Genomic DNA, 21334 nt, shown 5'->3' on the forward strand with positions numbered 1-21334 from the left:
AATCTGGATTGACAAGTTGCTAAATAATGAAAAGAGAACTTACCTTTGTGTACAAAACACAATTAATTTTTTATCGGTGAAAAGGGGTGTGATTATATTATGTTAAATGGTGCATGCTGGGGTAGCCATAGGTTGTTACTAAAGAGACTGTGATGCAAGGTTACGCTGTACCATCTGCTCATGATGACCACAGTCATTGCATGCAAACTCCTGTGGAAAACAACTGGCTTTGGTGGAAGATGAAGTAGTCATCCGTATAAAACATGAGGTGCTGACAGGGAGAGCAAAATGAATATTTTATCTCTACTTCAATTAGAACAGTTTCTTCTTTTGGTCACAAGTTTTATTCAAGTTAAAATATACAACATTTTTTTCTTTGTGAAAGAGAACTCAGCTATAGAAGACTTTTAATTTCAGATGTATTGGAATTTTCTAACACATAGCGTCAGTTTTTGCACTTATCTTCTTCAAAAGGTAAAATAAGTTTTTCATTCCTTAATGTGTGATTATTTGCCCTCGATCTTAGTTGTTCTATTGCTAACAATTGGCACGTTGGTACCTTGGATGAGTATTAACAGTGGACTTGAGACACAGTGGTACAATTCCCAGAGCATTTGAAGGCTAAATGAGGACAGTGGAGCTAGGTTGTTTTAAGCCTGACTTTTCCCAGCATTTGTGAAGATACTATAGCAGATCCAGTTATGTAGGAATTAATGTAATGTGACGTGTCTGACTGTCAGGAGCTTTATAGTTCTTCCACACTCTTCAGCAGTGCCATCAGAGGATTGCTGTCAGCTCTGCTGTAGTGTGATTGGCTAAATTTTAATTTTATTTTTTTTTTACTGTTGCAAAGAAGGATAGATTCTAGTATCAGCCACTGAATTGTTTATATAATCTCATGAGTTAAATATGCTGCAGTTTTCCTTCTTTTCCTCATATGCAGATGGTAGCACCACGTTAGCAAGATTAACAATACGTGCAAATTATTTATTTTGTAATGTTTTCTGTACTTGGGGATTAAGTCTGTTTTCTTCTGCTAGAAGCCTTTTCACTTAATCATATAGAAAAATCCCTTTCATTTTTTTTTTCTTTAATTCTGGGGAAGTACGATAAGAAAGACAAGGAAGCAGGTTAGTAATTTTTTCAAGTCAGTTCTTAGCAGTGGAATTTAATTTTCATTGTGACCTTAGCATACTTGAAAGTTAAAGCCTGTTTTCTAATAAGAAATAATTCATTTCATAATAATGGATTATTATGAAGCATATTTTGTGGAATATTGTGCAACCTGGTTTTCTCATGTGTCAGGTTGTCATAAGTAAGTTTTCATTAAACAAGATCCTTGAATAGAACATGTGGAGTTGGAAGGGACTCACAAGTATCAAGTCCAGCTCTTGGCCCCAAACAGCACTATCCCCCGGGGTCGCGCCGCATCCCTGAGAGCATTGTCCAAACACTCCTTGAACTCCATCAAACTTGGTGTTGTGACCGCTTCCCTGGGGGCCTGTTTCAGTGCCAACCACCCTCTGGGGGAAGAACCTTTTTCTAATACTCCAGCTAAAGCTCCTCTGGCACAACTTCAGGCTGTTCAGGTTCCTGTCACTCGCCAAAGAGCAGAGATCAGTGTCTGCCCCTCCCCTTCCCCTCATGAGGAGGTTCTAACTGCTCTGAGGTCTCCCCTCAGTTTCTTCCTCCTGGGACAACATCCCCAATTCATTTGTTTGTCCCTTAGTCCTTTCCCAGAGGTTCTCAAATGTGCCATTGCCATCTACAAGGTCTGTGCATTCCAGGCCCTGCATTGCACGCAAGTGCCAGCCCCTGCCTCACCTGCCCTGACTGTTCCTCCTGGAGGGACTGGAACCAGTCGCAGAACTCATCCCACCAGGTTTTGCTTATGCCAATGATGCTGAATTTCTGGGACCGGGCCAAGGCTTCGAGCTCCTCTTGCTGGATCCTCATGCTGCACCTTTAGATGAAAGCCTTTAGGTGTTAAATCCGTTAAATATATATCTATATATCTTAAATATTGGACACAACAAGGACTTCGACATATTGGAAGGAGGGATTACAAAATAATTTGGAGTTTGAGAGAGTAGATTAGCTTCAGACTACCCTGTTGTTACTGTTAGTATATAATTTAACAATAAACTACTAATTGAATGGCTGGAGTTTAAGGTGATGGGAAGAAAATAAATTGTTAGCCATTAGGGTTCTTGTTCAATCATTGTAACTTTATAATTAGCCAGAGAGAATGAGAAGCTTAAATAGTTCACTCGTAACTCCAAGTTCCTTTTGGAGTAAAGATGCACTGGTTGTCTTCTGTTTCCAGCTTAAGCTTTTGAAAGGATTTGTGTTAACTCATTGCTGCACACTGTTCTTGGCGAAAAATAATGCAGACTTTAAGACAGTAATGAAAGAAATGATTCATTTTTGCAAGTATTGCATGTATTAGCAAGCTAGTGTTGCTTTGAAGAAGTTTGAAATGATTGGTATGAAAACAGCTTGTGTTAAGGATGAATTTGCTGTTGGGGAGCAGGCTTCAGGTAGCAGGCTTTGTTACTGCATGCTTTTCCACTGCTTGCACTCATAAAAACTTACGTTTTAAAGGCTTTGGGAAATCTGTACTTGTGTGAAATTAATTATGCAGAAAATGTGCTCTTGGTTAAGAAAGCTTACCTTTTTGCTTATACCACCTACTCTCTCCTGCTGGATTTGCATTTTTTTAGAGTAGTGCCATTTTTTCGACACTTCTGAAAGTAGTGTTGAAATGAACAGCAGCAGCATTACCCCAAGTACAGGTTCTTCACGCTGTGAAGAAATAAAGCTAGATACCTCTTACACGTTTATACTGTTCCTTGTTCCATTTTTGTGAGAAAAGCTCAGAATTTAATTCAGAAAATGTAGTGCTCTTGATACTAATGTATGATGTACACAATATGCATTCTTAGGTTTGCCCTGAGAATACATTTTCAGTTCTCTAGAGGTCTCGAGGTTTCTGTGCCTGAAGAGTACTTACGCAAATACCAGGCACAGATATTTGTATTCTTCGATTTCTCAATTGCCCTGTGGTGTCTGTAACTGCTGTAAGAGTTGTTGCCATTCCACATACGCAGTGCTCATAATCAAACAGTGTAATAATTCATGTAGAGGTGTTAAATGATGATCATCTTGAGGCTGCAATGCTTGTTGTATTGATTTGTGCAACTGAGGCACTGAGGTAAACTGCCTTTGTGATGTAAGTTCTGGTAATTTTTGCTTTAGCATTGTTCTGATACTGTGAAAAGGTCTTTTTTGGTGTATTTTTTGTTTGCTTTTTTTCTGCTTTTTTCTGTTAAGTCTGATTTAGACATAAATAATCAGAGATGAATCCTAGCAGGCTTTTGGAGTCATGTTTACTTTTGACTTACGTAATAACTAGTATGAAAAATTGCTTTTCATTTCCATACATTTGTACAAACCTCTAGCCTAAGTGCCAGCCTTGTTTATTATTTGTACAATTTTCCTCCATAGGGATTTTGCAAATTTGACAGTAAAATATTTTAACCCTGTAGCTGGAATCTGATGAGTTTTCTCAGTAGATCTAATTAATATATTTGTGGTTATCTGGCTTATTCTGCAATGCAAATATCATATTTTATAATTGAGAAAAGAAAATTATGACAGGATTCCTCAACCATGAAAGCAGCATTATTTTGATGTAAATTTTTAGGAGAACTTTAAATCACTCATTTAAAATAGACAGACTGTAGAAATTATTTGAAGCTTGAACACTCTTACAATGAGATCTCCAAAGGTTTGGGCTCCTTGGTTTTGAGTTGAGCTATTATTGTATATAACTCTTTATTTGTGGTATAATTTCACACTGGCCTTTCTTTGTTTTTTTTTGTCTACAGCTGCACAACTTCACCTTAATTAATTCTGCACTCAGTGAAATCAGAATTTTCATTGATTTTTAATGCTGTGTTCTTTCTTTCCTAGCAGGTAAAGGCTTTTAAATTTACCAATGCTGTGGGTTACCAGTGAGCTTTTTAATTGTATTAATTGAAAGGCATAGAGTGATTTCAGGAGGAAATATTTCTGTAAATTTGAGTAGTTTTGGCCAGAGTTCTGTGACAGCTTTAGCAGCTGTGCATGTGGGTTGCCCAGTCTTTGATTCAAGCAAGCCCTTGGGCACTTGGTGGAAATGTTATAAACATTTTAGCTTCAGTAAATATCTTAACTTTATTGCTTGGATATGTGGTTGAGCATGGGCAAACAAGAGAAATGAGCTTTGATTTTATGTAAAAAATAACCGTTCAAATGTGTATTTCTGTGTTATCACACATAGTTCCTTTGGCATTATTCCATGGTCCATTGGCAGCATCAGTTTAAAAGTTCTCCATTCCAAATTTACACTTTTCTTGTTCCTATTCCCACACTTAAGCATGGCACCCCTCAAAGCACAGCTTTGGGATGGCTCTGAAGTTTTAGATCCTTATCCAAAGCCGGTTTAAATAAGCTGTGGTCAACTTTACACTTGGAAACACTTGTTCAGCTGTACTGATGCATGTATTTGTAGAGTCTGTCTGTGAACTTGAGCAGTGAAATGACACGGATTACTCTGGGTCTGTGCACTAAAACCCTTCACAGGTGCCCCCAGTACAAGAACACTGAGAGTTCTGGTGAGACATGGGGACAGGGACTACAGGGTAGCTGAGATGGTGAGATAAGGCGCTGAGTTGGCCTTGCTGCCAAAGGCTGACACTGCAAAATGGCCTGACGCCAGTCTGTAATGAAAAGTGGCTTTCTGTTTCAGGTGTAAAAAAACCTTATCTGAAGGTGTCTCCTACTGTCTGATCAGTTGAAGTGGTACGGGAATAAGGAATCTCTAGGGGGAAAAGCACATGCACTTTCATTCTATTCTTGATCCGTTCTGTTGTATCCATGCTGAAGAGAAGCAATTTTTACAAAGAAATTCAGCATCAACGAGTATCCCTTGACGGAGGAGGCACCTGTGCAGAGCTCAGAGGACAGTGCTGTCGTGGGTTGGCAGTGAATTATCTATGAAATTCTAATTGTATCATTAACATTCTTGACAGGAGCAAACTGGGAGTATGTACCATAATCACTGTGAACAGTGAGGCAGTTCAGAGGCGCGATGTTTTCATGTTTGATTGCATCTGTCCATTGAAGAGCATTTTCTTGTAGAATTAGGCAGAAACAGATCTCGTTAAAAGAGACAAATTAGCCAAAAGTGAAAGAAACTCCCTGCTGGGTTCTGAGACCTAATGATTGGTTAAAAGTTGGCAAGAATCTATTCCTGATGTTATTTTGTTAATTGATACACAGGTTAAACAGTGTGGATTGAACCAGGAGTACTTTCAGCTAAAGTAATGGCCAAGTCTTTCTTGCCTGTTTAATTTGCAAGCCTGGAGACTTTATATTGGTTACATTAGTAGGGGTCAGTGAAGGAGATAGCAGGATAATTACTGAGATCAAGGGAAGAAGTTGACTGAAAGAAACCTTCGTGTTCACAAAATTTAGAAACTGTAGCAGACAAAGATACCTTTTAACAGCAGAGGGAGAAATGAGAACCAAAAGCAGACTCTGTCCAACCCATTGGGCATTCCTTATTGATCTGTGGTAAGGAGGGAGTTGCGGTAGTTTTCTGAATTGTGTCTGTGTTTGAGGCTTTTTTGAAACTGGAACAGAGCTGGTGGACTCTAGAATAAGGTTCTCATAAGGTTTGTATTTAAGAGAATTGATGCAGAGAGGTAGGAAAGTCAGAAATTTGTGCCAGGTTTGGGCTGTTTTCTGTCATGACACTGAGCTAAGACTCATTCAAAGAAAGTTATTTTCTTTTTTACAGTGTCTTCCAATTTAATTTTGGTGAGGACAGCGCCAGTCTAGGAAAAGAAAAACTGAGAACAACCATCTTAAAGTGATGATGTCAAGATTAAGCTTAAATCTGAGACAATGCACACATCTACTTTACTTTTTTCCTGTCATAATAGAGCTTGTAAATTTGGCTGTTTTTCCTTTAGGGTTTCAGCTCCAGTTCAGTTGTTTTATAACTGATGGCAGCATTTGTCATTTCATTACTCCTAGTAATGATGACTTGTGTGAGTTGCATTGCTCTAACAGATGTCTTCTCTGTGCTGCCTGACATCTTCAAACAGTTGGTGTCAGGTACCTGTTTGCTATTTGGGTTTGCCATTGAGTGAAAGCTCTTAACATTTATTTTGCAAGCTGGCAGACTTGTCAACCCTTGCATATGTTTTCACCGCATTTCACTGCAAATGAACTTGAGTATGATTGTTCTAAATACACTAAGTAACCTGTAAGTATCAGAAGAGTTGGAGGTTTTTTTGTCTATTTGGTTTGGTTCACAGATTTTAAATTTCCTTTTTTTTCCCCCCAGTAATGTCAAATGATCAGTGGAATGTTGTAGTTGGGTAAAAAACAAATCTGCAAAGTTAAACATTTGTTATCAGTAAATAAAAACATCAATTGTGTCTTTTTAAATGTTGATTTTTAACAGCCTTTCTTCATAATTTTTGGGAAACTTCTGGTCATTGTAGAATAATTCGCAAATGGCTATAAAATATAAAATGCTTGACTGTAAGTTGGGCCATCAGTACAATTCCATCAACTAAATAGAATTGTATTTTCTTTCTACATTTCATATTTGATCTTACGTAGGGAGTGATTAATATTTAAATATATTTTTTCTTTGAAAAAAAGGATCCTAATAATGTTTAGTACTGTAGTCTTAAATTGTAGTTTCTCATGTTAACAAGTTTTTTCATGTGTTTCCACTTGCTCACATGGATCAAATAGGTCATTCTGAGAAACTGCCTGTTATCTGAGATTGTGGACAGAGTGGAATGAAAATGCTGTGCACTGCAGGTCAGGGAATTAATTTGCAGCAGAGAACCATCGGGAAGAAAGCTGGATCCCTGCCAACTCAGCAATGAATGTGTTGGGGATGCAGGATGCTTTCTCTGCAGCAGGGGAAGGCAAAGTGAAGATGGCAGTAATTCATGATGACATCTCCTTCACTCTGCCCTCTGTGGATGGGGATTCCTCTTTTTATTTATTGAGAGTTGTTGTTGCTAGGCTGGGGCAATACAGAATTTAAATTGCTAGATATCCAAGTTGCCTTTTCATGGTGAATTTTGGTATTACTCTATAGTGAGCTAGGTTAAACTAGGAGCTGCTCCCCAAAGTTCATACATAGGAATATCCTATTACTTTTAGAAAGTGGAGCCTCATGAGTCGCACCCTCAATTTGTGGGTGATACCAGTGTGAGTGGAAGAGTTGATCTCTTGGTCTCGGAGGCTCTGCAGAGGGACCTGGACAGGCTGGATCAGTGGGCCAAGGTCAGTGCTCTCAGGTTCAACAAGGGCAAGTGCCGGGTCCTGCCCCTGGGTCACAACAACCCCTGCAGTGCTGCAGGCTGGGACAGAGCGGCTGGAAAGGGCCTGGTGGAAAAGGACCTGGGGGTGCTGGCTGAGAGTGGCTGAACATGAGCCAGGTGTGCCCAGGGGGCCAAGAAGGCCAATGGCAGCTGGCCCGGATCAGCAATAATGTGGCCAAGCACAAGTTTTTTGAGTGGCTGAGGCAACTGGAGATGTGTAGGCTGGAGAAAAGGAGGCTCAGGGGAGACCTTATTGTTTGCTACAACTGTCTGATTTTGTAGCCAGATGGGGGTCAGACTTCTCTCCCCGGTAACAATTGATAAGGCCCAAGGAAATGGCCCAAGTTGTGCCAGGGGAGGTTTACATGGGATATTAGGAAAACTTCCTTCATGGAAAGGGTTGTCAAGGATTGGAACAGGCTGCTCAGGACAATGGCTGAGTCGCCATCTCTGGAGGTAATTAAAAGATGTGTAGATGTGCCACTTGGGCACATGGTTTATCAGTGGACTTGGCAGTGCTGGGTTAGTGGTTGGACTTGATGATCTGAAAGGTCTTTTCCAACCCAAGCAATTCCAGGGTGCTACATTACCAGTGGGAAATACTCAGTTAGCTGATGAGGCAAAGAGAGTCTGAAAGCACGGCCTTTGGGATCTGTGTAAGATGGACCGAAGAGAAAGCCATAAAGGGGCTTTGGATCTCTAATCTGAAGTAGCTGTATGGCTTCTGAGGCCAGGACTTTTGTGTGTACATTGAAAACCTGTTTGCTACATCAGAGAACACACCACCTTGTTACTGGTTTCTTCTGTTAAAGTAGCCCTTAAAACCCTAAATACTCACTAATTGCTTTAATTGCAAAAAAATCTTCCTTTATTTTTGGCATTAATTTCTGTTCATCAGTGACTTCTGATTGCCATAATGTGACCTTGAAGGAGTTCTGGAAGTTAACATCAATCTAGAAAAGGTAACAAAAAATGTCCTGGACCTACTTAAACTAAGAGGCTAAAATATCATCTGTTCAGCTCATGGTGATATCATTACAGACCATATTGCCTTGGCTAGGTTTTACTGTTAATTCAAAACATGGCTATTAAAGAGGCACTGAACAGCAGAGGAAGTTACCTTCCTTCGAAGAAGTCTTGCAAAAGACCTTAGAAAGGTCATATTAAATTGAATGTTGTGGAAGGGAAGTATAATTTTGTCAAGGACATGTACAAAAGGGTATATAAGTTTGCCTTTTGTTGATCTAAACATATGTTTCATAGTATGAGAGATTAATTTCTTGGCATTTTTTGGGTACCTATTCCGGAAGATAATGCAGCAGCTGATGTTAGCTTTATGCTCTGATTATTTAATATATGGCCAATTACTGATAGGCCAAAAATAAACCAACTTTTTGTCCTCTACTGTGGCTACCTACACGCATTGTCTCGCTACCACTCATTATCTTCCCTATCAAAATGAAATATAAGTGCTGTCTGTTATGTGAAACTCTGAGCTGTGTTTTCCAGGAAATGAAGAGTTTGGAGTTAATCCCAAAGCAGACTCTCTGCAGTGGCTGCTTGTGCTGCTGTAAAGCCTCAAGAGAGCACCTGAAACAAAACTGTGCACATCCCAGTACGCAGATAAACCAAAAGATAACAGATAAAGCCACCAGAGAAGGCATTAAAATCCGGAGGCTTTTATGTAGAAAGATGGATCAAGTGAAAGATTTACTACTTCAATTGCAACTAATTGATTTCTGTTGCTTAAATTAGAGCAAAATTTCAGTGCTACCATGTACCCAAAAGCCATTCGTTATTAGCTTACAAAGCAGAATACTGTAATTAAATAAATTGAATGTTTCTTGAAGCTCTTCTAAAGAAAAGACTAATTTGCTTACAATGCATTGGGTAGTCTGTCTAAATTGGCTGGCATCCTTCCAGTTTCAAAGCAGCTGAGATCTGAAATTATTATGGGAACAAATATTCCAGATTTTTTATGTAAGTTACTCTGCTCTGGGTGTCATAAGAAGAATGGAAGAGGGAAGTGATGGAGATTGTTGGTTTGTTTTGGTTTTTCTTCTTCTGTAGGACGATAAAATAAGCCCTGTAGAGCAACAGAGAATTTGGGAAATTGCACATCTTGAAACAGCAAAAGCAGTTTAGCTTGTAGAATCTTTCAGTATTCGTACATTATATGTCCAAGTTCCATCAACTGTTCCTTTCGTAATCTTCCTGTATCCCTGCTAGACTAGGCAGGAAAAGATGGCCATCTTTTTAATTGGCTTTTTCAGTTAGCTCTCTTGTAGCAATGTGGGATTTAGATGGTGGTTGCTGCTGCTATTCCCAAGAAGCATCTCTTTTGGAAAGGCCGCTTTGGTAGACACTGAGGCAAAGCAGTCAAGTCCACACACCACAGCTAGCTCAGCGAAGAGAGGCAAGAATGTTGTAACAAACAGGTTTTCAATGAGCACAAGTCCTGGCTTCAGGACCCAGAGAGCTATTTCACATTAGAGAGCCGAAGCCTCTCTCTGGCCTTTTGTATGATAAATTCCAGCAAGGGTTTATTCCAACACGCCGAAGGGAATCAGGGACAAAAGACCAGACCATGTGGCGTGCAAGGGTTTAAATGTGGGGTCAGGAACCAATGATCTGAAGGCACAGGGGAGGTACAAAGGGCAGTGCCCTATAGGGGACATGGGACTGGCCACCAGGGATACCACACCCAATATGGGGCTAGCAGGGAAAGGAAAAACCAGGACAATTAGGGACATATGAGGAGAGCAAAACTGGGGTGGATCACATGGTGTTGCAAAGGCACCATGAGGGAAGTCTTTTCTTTCAGGTAGGTGGAGACTCTGTGGTGTATTTTTCCAGGGCAAGGCTCTGGGGCTTCCCCTGAGGGGTTCAAAGGTCTCCACAGTCTCTGACAGAATGACCAGCTTGCCCATGTGAAGCCAGACAACTCTATACAAACAACTGCTACTGGAGATGGAGGTATTGTGATTTATCTCCATTGGGAAGTGTATATTAAAATTCTAATTACTTGTGGTGTAACTTAGTAATACTGCACATATTAAAAAAAATACCTGACTCAAAGTTTGGTGTACGTGGAGATGTATTCGTAGATCTTGGATGCTCTGGAGCAGAAGCATGTAGACATAGACATTAGTCCATTGTAAAAAGTTGAATTATCTTCATTACATCATCTTGCCTTTAGTTGCAGTATTTAAGTGCATTAAGGTATCAAATCTCATTATGCTTGTAATAATTATCTCCTGAGATGATTTAGACAGAATCTTAGTGCTTTTTAACAGGTGTAATGATTAGAGAAACAGAGCAAAACCATGGAACAGTTGCTTACCAGCTATGAGTCCTCTTTCTTTATTCCATTTGCAGGAAATGTTCTTTGATACATCAGGAATTTTGAATATATATATAGGTGATTATGTAAGGGAAATTCAATCTGTCTTGTAGCTGCTGTCAAATAAGATTGCGTTTAAAAATAATCCAATAAAATAAAATTTAGGGAGGAAAGTTTTTCAATATGGCTTTTCTTCTTATTCTGTGTAGCTTTTTAGGAAAAAAAGTAAGAGAAAAATTGCATTTCCCCATATTAAAGTTGGGTAGCAAGTAAAATAAATTGAATATCATGTCCTAAAATGAAATGTAATTGGATTACTTAAAGTCTGATATAACCAGATTTGAATGGTGTTCTTCTCAGAGTTCCCTGCCTTAGTGTTTCTCTGTATTTCATGAAACTTTTGTAAAATTTTAACTGGTAAGATTGCTTTTTACCACTGTATCTCTCCAATGCATAAAGGCCTTTGCAAATTTTGATTAATTCTCTGAAAACAGGAATCTGGCTTTTTCATCCTAATGATAAAGACCAACCTGTATTGCTGTAGTGAATAAGTGAGAGCTACAGGCAAAGCACCTGGTCTCAAAATAGATCAGTAATAACAGATTTGAAATACTTCATGGGTGACTCATGCCTTTCTACAATTTAAATGTTTTTATCCTCAGTTTCAGTCTTTGCCCTGTAACTTTGGGTAGGAGTTTAGGAGTTGTTTTTCTTATGAGACTTACTTTAGGCAGATTTAGCTAAATAATGGTGAGTGGAGTATACTCAATACCATGAATTAAGAAGTGAAAGGAGAATAGGAAATTTCCTACTGTTCTGGTGTTTGTGACCCTGAAGTGTCACGCCAATTTGGATGTGGTTGCTTGGCTAACTCCCTGTTGTCCTGGAGAGAGGAGGTGGTGACTGTGTTCAGGATGGTGCTGCTGCAGCAGGGTGTGGGCATCTTTGCTCAGTTCTCTTCCAGGATTTGAACTTCAGTTCTCCTTGCAATTACACTAGGGAGTATTTAAGGTGTTTTTTTTTCTCAGCTCCTACGAGGGGCATCTCTGTGGCTTCTAAGGGATCCTGTAGCTCCCCACTGATCCTGGCGGTGCAGGAGGCCCAGCAGAGTGAGGGAGAGATCTCATCTCTAAAATCAGGTGTTTTGTGTCAGTGATTTTAGTTTTCTTTTCTTGTCTCTTCTCGTACCTGCTGGCCATGGTCTGGTGTTATAAGGCATGGAGGGGCTACAGGGCATTTGATTGTCAGTCTTATTTCTAGAGAAGGTGGTTGATTGTTACTCAGGTGTTTTAACTGTATGAAGTGGGGGTTTTTTTTGTTTGTAATAACTTTATTGAAATGAAACATATCTCATGACAGCCTTGGAAAAATACTTTATTGTGAAAGTGTTTTAATTGTTAACACATCAAGTACCTTATACCAGTGTAATAAATATTGCTGTTCATTAATTTATTTACTTATTTTGGTTGAAGACAACTGTAATTGCAGCCTTAATGTTAAGATTATTTTGTGGCAACAGCAGGTGTAGCAGTCTGCAGAAGTTGCAGAAAATGCGGCTCATTCATTTTAGCTAAAGTAGGTTTTGTCTTTTTCAGTGGGGGCGGGGAACACATTAAAGGGGCAGGTTTCTTCAAAATTCCTGTCTTCTATTGTTTTTTAAATGCAGGTGAAAATACAACAGTAAAGTGTAGATTTAAAGCAATTCTCTCTGTTAAACAATTTTGTGCAGACAGATGTGGTTGTGTTTGTTTGAGAAATATTTTAAATAGAATATGAATTCTGTAAATAGTGGAAGCGTAAGAGAGACAAAACATCTTTAATGAAAGCACTCAGCCTTTTTCATGCTCTCAATCTACCTTTATTATGTTAATCAAATTCCGTACAGTTCCCAGCAGGGGTATGTGAAAATTATCTTTTCAAGTAAATGAATACAGATTATTTACTGCATATCAAGAAACTGGTTATAGGTCTTTGATCATTGTCCTGGTGCAGAGGTAGATCAGAGGAGTTATTAAGGCTCTAATTTGTGTGGTGTCCCCTAATACTCCTGGGTGTCTGGGGGATTAGTTGGTGGATGAGTATGCCAGCCCTTGCCCACTTGGGATTCAGGTGTGTAAACTGCTTTAGATTACAGGATGAATTTAAATGTATTCGACCACAATGGTCCCAATATAACTCAGTTTCTAACAACTCCAGTGTACCCTGTCAGGTGCTCTTTTTGGGAATAATGGGAGTGCGTATTGTTGGGGCTGGTGAGAGGAAATGGAAGAAGTCTAATTCTCTTGTACTTCTAGTTTTACTGATAAAAGAGCTGGTAACAAGCTCTTTATGTCATGCCCCCTCATCAGAAGTCCCATTGAAGTAGCCTAAGTTAAGTGCAACTAATCTGAGAAACAGTTTCTAGGAAAACTAAAAAGAGTGATGTTTGCTTCTCTTGTTTCTGTGCAGTACTCCCCTCTGTTTTCACTGTGTGTATGAAGACCATGCGAGTTAAATACTGGAGCTTTGCACCTTGGTTAAGGGAGCTTTACAGAATAGGTTTATATGTATTGATTGTTATAGTTGCAGTATTAGTGGTAGTGCCTTGTGGACTTCAGTGTGTGCAGCAGATGATGGATAAAACCATCAAAGAAGCTTTTATCATCCAAGAGAGAGAGGTAGGAAATGAAATTTCAGAGAATTCTCTAAACCTCACAGAGAGATCACAGGGTCTTGTGCAGTTGCCTGCTGACCCAGAGGTAGTGTATGCAAATGTAAACATGGATAAAGACTTTGGTTCAAGACCTTGGAACAGGCAAGACTTACCAAAACAAGAAAAAGAAATCACTACAGGATTTGACTTACGTCCTTGGAACAGACCAGATCTTTTGCAGCGTTAGAATTGCTGCAGTTCAAAATAAAAATACTTAAAGCAAACAGAAAAGGTGCCTTAAAAAAGCAAAATATATCTGAAGTAGGGTAGTGAAAGATTTTAAAGGTTGGCAATGTAACTTTGTGTAGAAAACTTGTAGCGCTGTTTTATTAGATGAGAAAAGAGGTGCTATGGTAGAACTGTGCAACTCAAGGTAATTAATGATTGACAGAGATAGAAAGAAAAGGTTTTGTTTGGTTGTACTAAGAGGGGGAACTGTGGGAACTGAAAAAGCAGCGGACTTTCACAGCACTGCAATAAGCGTACATAGACAGAGGTTTGAAACAGAGTTGAATTTTAGGCCTTGAAATATTTGGGGCATAGCAAGTTTTTGAGCTGCAAAAAGTATAAAACAAGCGACTACTGTATGCTGTAAGGTATACATGTAATGTTTATTGATTGGCTGAAGTAGACACTTATAAGCTTTTATCAGTAGCCTGTTGGCTTAAAAACTTTTAAAAGGCCTTGTAACAAAGAGAACTTTGGCTTCTGTTGTTACGGCGTGAGTTTTACCATCTTTTACATCTCTGCCTTCACTGAGACTGCTAATGAAATAAAAAAGTCATGGAACACCTCTCAGTCGCCCCGTCCCGTTATTGGTAATTAGATCCAGCAGTACCTCACCAATAAACTCTGTTAAAAAGTTAGAAAAAATGTTTTCTGGGCAAACAGTATATATAATATCCTGTGTTTTGTTTCAGGATAATGTTTTGAACATCATAAACCAAATCATGGATGAGTGCATTCCACACGAACGGGCCAACCGAGACTTTTGTGTTAAGTTTCCAGAGGAAATACGCCATGACAACCTTGCAGGACAGCTTTGGTTTGGGGCGGAGGTAGGTCTGTCATACTTCTGTTGTTTGGGATTAGTAGACACTTTTTTTGTTCTATAAAGCTACCAGAACCTTTTCAGACTTCTCGAAAGAGATACAAAAAAAAAAAAAAAAAAAAAATAAAATAAAAAAAAAAAATACAGAGAAAAGTAGACAAGAGAACTTGCTTTGGGTGGGTACTCAGAGAAATGGGGTTCTTTAACCATGGTTTTGGTTGGGCTAACAGCATACAAGGTTATTTTCATAATTGTGTGCTGTCAGTATTCTATAGTGAAAAACTATTATTCTTTGTGGATTAGCATCTGAGTGATTTTTTTCTGTTCAGCCATCTTGTGTTTTGAAGGTCTTAGAAACAAATAGAAGTGTCTTAAGGAGTTTTATCAGGACAAAAGTTCATCTCCAACAAATAGCCATGCATGCTGTCACATTGTTTTAATGTCTATGTTATGCTATAACTCATCCTAAATATGCAACTTCAGGCTGTCATTTGTTGCACATAACTTCCTTGTTTCACGTGTATGCCAAAAATAGAACAGTTCCTGTGCAGAGCACTGAAGTCCACTTTTCTTCTCTTACCTGGTTTTTCTCAAAGACTTCCTTGTAGAGCAACCTGTAGGAACAAGGAGTTTTGTAGTGGATAAGTGTCTGTTACTTTAACCAAACGAAGCCTAAGTGTCAGAACAAAAGGCTATGATATGCCAGATATTTATTTATTAGTACTGATGTCTTTGGCTAAAAAACAAAAAAACCACCAACATTCTGGCATCGTTAGTGATGAACTCTTCACTTTTCTTGGCCTGAAGGTGATTTAAGGCAGCACCATGAATTTGTTGAGACTTGAGTGGGAATTAGTCTAGACATCCCACCACACAACAGCACATTGTGGTGTTGTTTTCAATGTTGCCCCTCCTGTATTTGAAGCAATCCTTGGCCTCCTGTTAATATTCTTTTTTCTTTTCTCTACCAGTTTTTCCATTCTTTTTCTAGTGCATGTTCTCCATGAAGATTTCCCATCTTGTTCAGTCCAATATGCCTCCATATGTTCTGTTTCTGAAACTTGCTTTGACAGTTGTTAATTGCAGGCTCCTCTGAGTCAGAGAAGTCTCAGATAGAATATACAAAATTAATTTGGTATGTCAATGCTTTGTAATCCTGTCCTCAGTCTTGTTTTATTCACTGCTGTGTTATATAAGCTAAACCTGTTTCCAAATCAAACTTTACTGTGTAACCATCAGGCTGGAAAGACCTGTTGGTTTCAGAGAAAGTAACATATGCACTGATGATGTAATGCAAACTCCTACTGCTTGTAGGCACTGTCCTCCTGTAAATTCATGTAGCAAGAAGGTTGGATGAGCTTTGTGAGTACACACTTCTGTCCTTGTCAGTACAATCACTGTGTTATCAGATTGAGAATACCTATCAGCAGCTAACACTTACTTTATCCATACTTCCCACAAATACTGCTTTGGCTGATAAGAAGTAAGAACATGATCTTCTCTAAGTGCCCTCAAATTAATGCATCAGGCTGCTGAGGAAGGATCCCTTCTGGAACTGCAGGTCCCTCTTTCTGAGTTGCAGGCATGGCTCCCATCCACAGGATGCCAGGGAGGGGGGGGATGACACAATTGCAAATCGAGATTTAAAAAGGGGGAAAAAAACCCCTGATCTTTGAGAACAACCTTATATAGTCTCAGTTAATAGAAGTATTTCTATTAATGCTCAGGTGTGATTTATATTGGTGCTTATTGTCTTCCAAATGTATCTATAAAAGAATAAACCCAGCAGTTGTTTTTAGTGGCAAGATTTAAAAAAAAAAAAAAAAAAAAGGGTTACAGTGAAAATCTACTGTTAATGTCATTGTCAGCTGGTCAGAGAGAGTCCATGTGTAATGCCTGGAGCAAGGAGTTTCTTAAATAGTTGCTTTCCAGACACTGGAAGAGAAGAATCACTTGGTGACCTGATTTTTGTATATAATCATGATTTCTGTGGGAAGCAGGATACTGGCCTAACTGGATCCCTGTGTAATAGCCAGCGTGAGCAGTTTCACTGTAAAAGACATCACAGTTGCAGAATTTCTGTTCTTTTTCTAAGGAATAAATTTATTTTACAAAATCAAGCAGTCTAGCCCAAATCAAAACAGTCCATGGACTGTAGTTTTGCTAGATTCCCATCTCTTATGCACGCAATCTGTGTGTGTATAGAGGATCCATCCTACTAATGCTTATTGCCTAACTGGTGGGAGAATAGCTTTAGTTCTTCTGTCAGCACTGTGCTTCTTGTACTTCAACCTTCTCCTCTTTTCATGTCTCCCTGGCCGAGCTGCTCCCTAACCTTTTCTGTGAAAGCTTTTGACTCTTGACATACCAGCCTTAAATCTTTCATTTATTTAATAATTTGCAGTCAACTGGGACTAAGTAATGCCCTTGTTCAAAAGCACATCGTATTAAATAGCACGTCTTGTGCTTTGTTTTGAAGTATAGAAGTATTTTTACTTTGTAAGAACTAACATTTTATCTCTTTGTATCTTTCATAGTGTTTGGCTGCTGGTTCAATTATTATGAATCGTGAAATTGAGAGTATGGCTATGAGGCCCTTGGCCAAGGATCTGACCCGAAGCCTAGAGGAAGTTAGAAATATCATTCGTGACCAGGCCTTAAGGGATTTGAACCTCTACACAGAAAAAATGAAAGATTCCCTCAAGCATTTTGATGTTCTTTTTGCTGAGTTCGAATTAAGGTAAAAGAGATGAAGTAAATATGTTGTGAGCCATGTCTTGGCCACTGCAGCTGTTTTGTGGCTTGTTGGTTTTTGGAAATTGGCTGTTTCACTCTGTATTCTTTGAGTGGAAAAAGGGTATAAATTTTTTTATCCTTGTATTTGAATTCCGTAGTAATTTGTTGTATTGTTAGATTTTTCCTTCAAGTGTAGCAATAATGAAAACTAAATAGCTTTTTAGCAATCAACATTTGCTCTCTCCAACTAAACTATAATCCCCCATTTGCATCCTGGCATATGGCATTTGAGGGAGAATTTCCAAGACACAAAAGGAAACCATAAATCTCTTCTCTTAATGTTTTCTTTGTCAGAGGAAAGGCAACAAATAGGAGATGTTTAAAAAGAAAAGAACAATAACAAATATTCTAGAGACTATGAGGTTTTGTTCTTTTGTGCTTAGTGATACAAGCAAGATGTACCCAGTGAATTTAAGAAGGCAGATTGAATTCTGATGGAGGAGGTGCTTTTGCACAAGCCATAATTAACCACAGGAACTTACTGATTTGAAAACCTGTGATTGAAAAATTACTTTGAGGTTTATAGCTTAATTAAAAATAACTGCTTTTTGGGGTGATGCTTTTTTGCATCAAGGGTCACATTGGCCAGTCTTGCGTTGTGCTTCATAGTGCAACCAGCTACCTGCCTGTGTGTTAGATGTTTGTGGTGCTGGCCACAGACAAGATAATGGGCAAGATTATCTATGGATCTAATACGATGCAGTCACTGCTGCCCTTAGCACAACATGTTTCTTAGAATTGGGTAGTCTTTTAATATTTCTTGGGAACGACCCAAGGACTGTCATGTCCCACATTACTGCTTGCCCTTCCTCCATATTGTTATTCTCTGGTGCTCTCTTACTCAGGTAAGCAGTTTTTTTTCTGATTCGAAGAGGCATCATTATTTTGTTACATTGAAAACACTTTAATTGAAACATTGTCTAAAAACATGTTTTTAAGTGTGGGTTTGAGTGCAGACACCAATGGCAGTAACTGGTTCTTGGCGTTGTCTCTGCAGCTTTTGCCCTGCCAATGCCAACTCTCTATATACAGCATTTTTCTTTACCGTTGTTTTGCAAACGACTTCTTCCCTTTCTGTGTTACTTGTATTCTACAAATGACCAATTAATTAATACAGTGACAGAAAACCACTAAACTTTTACCAGTGTTTCTTACCTTGTCGAACCTAGCTTTTGCTAGTAATTCCACATAGAAATGGGGCCAAGTTTTAAGTGTCATAAGCTGTCTCATCTGGGTAACTGAGTTTCACTAATCAAATTTCAGGTAAAACCTTTATGGATAAAATGTTTGGTTTAAGTCAGATTTTTTTTATTGAGGAAATGCAGGGTAAACTATTCTGTCATTAATATGGGGGCAGTAAAGATCCTTTGAAGGCCCTGTGCCTCCCAGAAAAGTGTTCTGGTATCTAAATGTGCTATTGTAATTATATCATTATACCGTAAATGTGCTATATAATTGTAATATTTCTAAATTACTGCTGACTTCCGCTGCCTCAATTCCACTACAATAAGTAATTTGGCTGTGTTTCTCACAGATTCTTACACAGTACAGTTTTCATAATGAGTACTGTTGAAATAAGTACAAATTAGTACAGGAAATCATTTTAGGTTTCTAAGATGATTTGTCCTAGGTTTGGTTTTATTTATAATCTTACTTGTTAAAGCATGTAAAACAGTGGTACGTTATTTTATAATTTTTGTAGTTATGTGTCAGCCATGGTACCTGTGAAGTCTCCAAAAGAATACTATGTACAGCAAGAGGTTATCGTACTGTTCTGTGAAACTGTGGAGAGGTAAGATAAGGACTAGATCTTAATATCTGTGTTTACTTTCTGTCTGAGGTTTTATAGAAGTACATTAACTATAATCTTGAAGAATTGTCATAAAACACAATTTTTGCTTTTCTAGTAGGTATCCAAGTACAAAGTTGAAAGGTATTAAGTATGCTTGCCAGGCACAAGGGTGTTTTGGTTTTTTCTACATTAAAAAAATACAAAACAAGACACAAGAGTTAATAATCCAACAATAACTGTATTGTTGGTATGCCTAGTTACAGATGTGTACGTGAAGCATTTAAATAAGCTAAATCTGTTCAAGGCATCAAGACTTAATGATATTTCATGCAAGAATACATGGGGAGATGATTCAAATCATCTGTGAACCTCCAGTGATTATCATAAAGAACTCATAAAAGCTCTTTAAAATCTCAAAGGACTGGTCTTTGGCTCTATATGTAGGAAGGGACGATGATGAAAGAAATCAATTCAGCAATTCATAAGTTCTTCTAGATGTATAAGGTGCAAGGAAAAGTGTGAATTTGTAATGTACTGTGTTGAACAACTTTTTTTTCTTCTCCCTTGTGACAGATTAACTAGCCTGCAGGTGGGCAGTAGAGGGGAACAGAATGTGAAATACTCAGCCTAAGTAGGGTTTTAAGCAGTGCAGCACTGTTCTTAAAACAAAATTAGTGAATCATTTTCTGTGTAGAATTATTAGACACCAGTTGACTGTAAAAGGACCTTAGAATAAGTGTTGGTTTTACTGTTATGTTAGGGGAGCTTGTGAAGTAGGACCCTGGGTCTGGTGTGGGCGATCCTTTCATTAAGGAATGGGGGAGTACAGAGCACACTGCCACAATCTGTACATGTCACCCAGATCAGAGGTGTTCCAGGCATCTTGGGAGACAGGATTACAACTTTAAAAAGGTCAGCAAGTAGGAGGAATTACCTTCCATCAGTCAGAGAGCTGCAGCACATACACATACTCAGCTATGGCATACGCATGTCCAGCAGAGGCCACAAAGATGATGAGGGGTCTGGAGCGCCTCTCTTAGAGAGGCTGTTTAGAGGAGAGAAGGCTGAAGGGGTCTGATCAGTGCACACAAACATCGCAAAGGTGGGTGTCAAGAGGATGGTGCAAGACTCTTCCATGGTGCCCAGGGATAGGACAAGGAGTAATGGCCATAAGCTACAGCACGAGAAGTTCACATCAACGTGGGGAATAATTTCTCTACTTTGAGGTGGCAGAACAGCTGCCCACGGAGGTTGTGAAGTCTCCCTCTCTGGAGACATTCCAAACCCATGTGGATGTGTTTGTGTGTCACCTTCTCTAGATGACCCTGCCTGGCAGGGGGGGTTGGTCTGGGTGGTCTCCAGAAGTCCCTTCCAACCCTGACAATTCTGGGATTCTATATTTGCCCAGTAGAAGGAAAAAGATGGATTCTTACTTGCAGCTTTGGAAAATCTGTCTGGGCTGTAGGAAGGAGCAAGGAGTGAGGGTGGGCCACACACCAGTGTGTCTGTCCACTGTTGGCACCAACCAGGCTTTGCTTTGTGGTCATGTCCCATCTACCACCAGCAGTACTGACTGGACAAGTGCTGACAAGGAACAAGAAAAAGTTCATTCCATTCTTTTGGGGACCAAAAGCAGGACTAACATGCAATTTTCAATGCAATCTGAAGCACTGACATGAACAAGTCAGAGAAGAAATTTGAGGATGTAATGAAACATATGGTGAAATCTGGAAATTGTCAAGAAGCCTGGAAAATACAGCCAAGTAAAAAATCCAAACAAAATGGGGTTTAGTTTAAAAAGGGCTTAAGACATTTGAAAAGTTATTTGAGGACAGTGAAGTCTCTCGCAAATATTAAATCCTTACACTTCAGTAAGAGTTACTGTGTAGAACTGGGCTGTTCTTGGGTGGGGTTTTTTTAGGTTTTTTTGTTAGGTAGGGGGGAGATTGACTTTGACAATTAGAGCAATTTGTATTTGCAAAGGAAACCAAGTACTTTCCCCTATTACTGTAAAAATATTTCTTTTATTTGAAAAATTGTCAGCACCAGTGGTTTTTCAGTATCAAGCTGAAGCTTGACATGAAATAGTAAACTGAGAAAATCTCATAAAACTGAATTGGGTATTGAATGACTGTAAAAGCTTTAAGTGTTTAAAAAGATTTTTTCTTTGCATTTATGTTTTTATTACACTATTTCTTCTTTAAAGCAGAGACTTAAGCAGTCAGTTATATATATAGTGGTTTAGATTGTACAAAACCAGCGC

General features: G+C 38.9%; 1 protein-coding gene across 6 annotated transcripts in view; it reads left to right on the forward strand.

Moving 5' to 3' along the window:
• ZFYVE28 (zinc finger FYVE-type containing 28) overlaps positions 1-21334 on the forward strand; it is a 148519-nt gene that overhangs the window by 71541 nt on the left and 55644 nt on the right. For 5 of the 6 annotated variants that reach the window (XM_066185280.1, XM_066185281.1, XM_066185282.1 and 2 more), the window contains exons 3-5: positions 14353-14490; positions 17021-17223; positions 18982-19071. In XM_066185280.1, coding sequence (XP_066041377.1) covers positions 14353-14490; positions 17021-17223; positions 18982-19071 — 431 coding nt within the window. Of the gene's footprint in view, positions 1-14352; positions 14491-17020; positions 17224-18981; positions 19072-21334 lie in introns of those variants that run through there. The other variant, XM_066185284.1, reaches the window with a different exon arrangement.

The sequence above is a fragment of the Chamaea fasciata genome, unplaced genomic scaffold (assembly GCF_029207755.1).
Source record: "Chamaea fasciata isolate MVZ Bird 193981 ecotype frontalis unplaced genomic scaffold, bChaFas1.0.hap1 SCAF_6, whole genome shotgun sequence".
Taxonomy (NCBI): domain Eukaryota; kingdom Metazoa; phylum Chordata; class Aves; order Passeriformes; family Sylviidae; genus Chamaea; species Chamaea fasciata.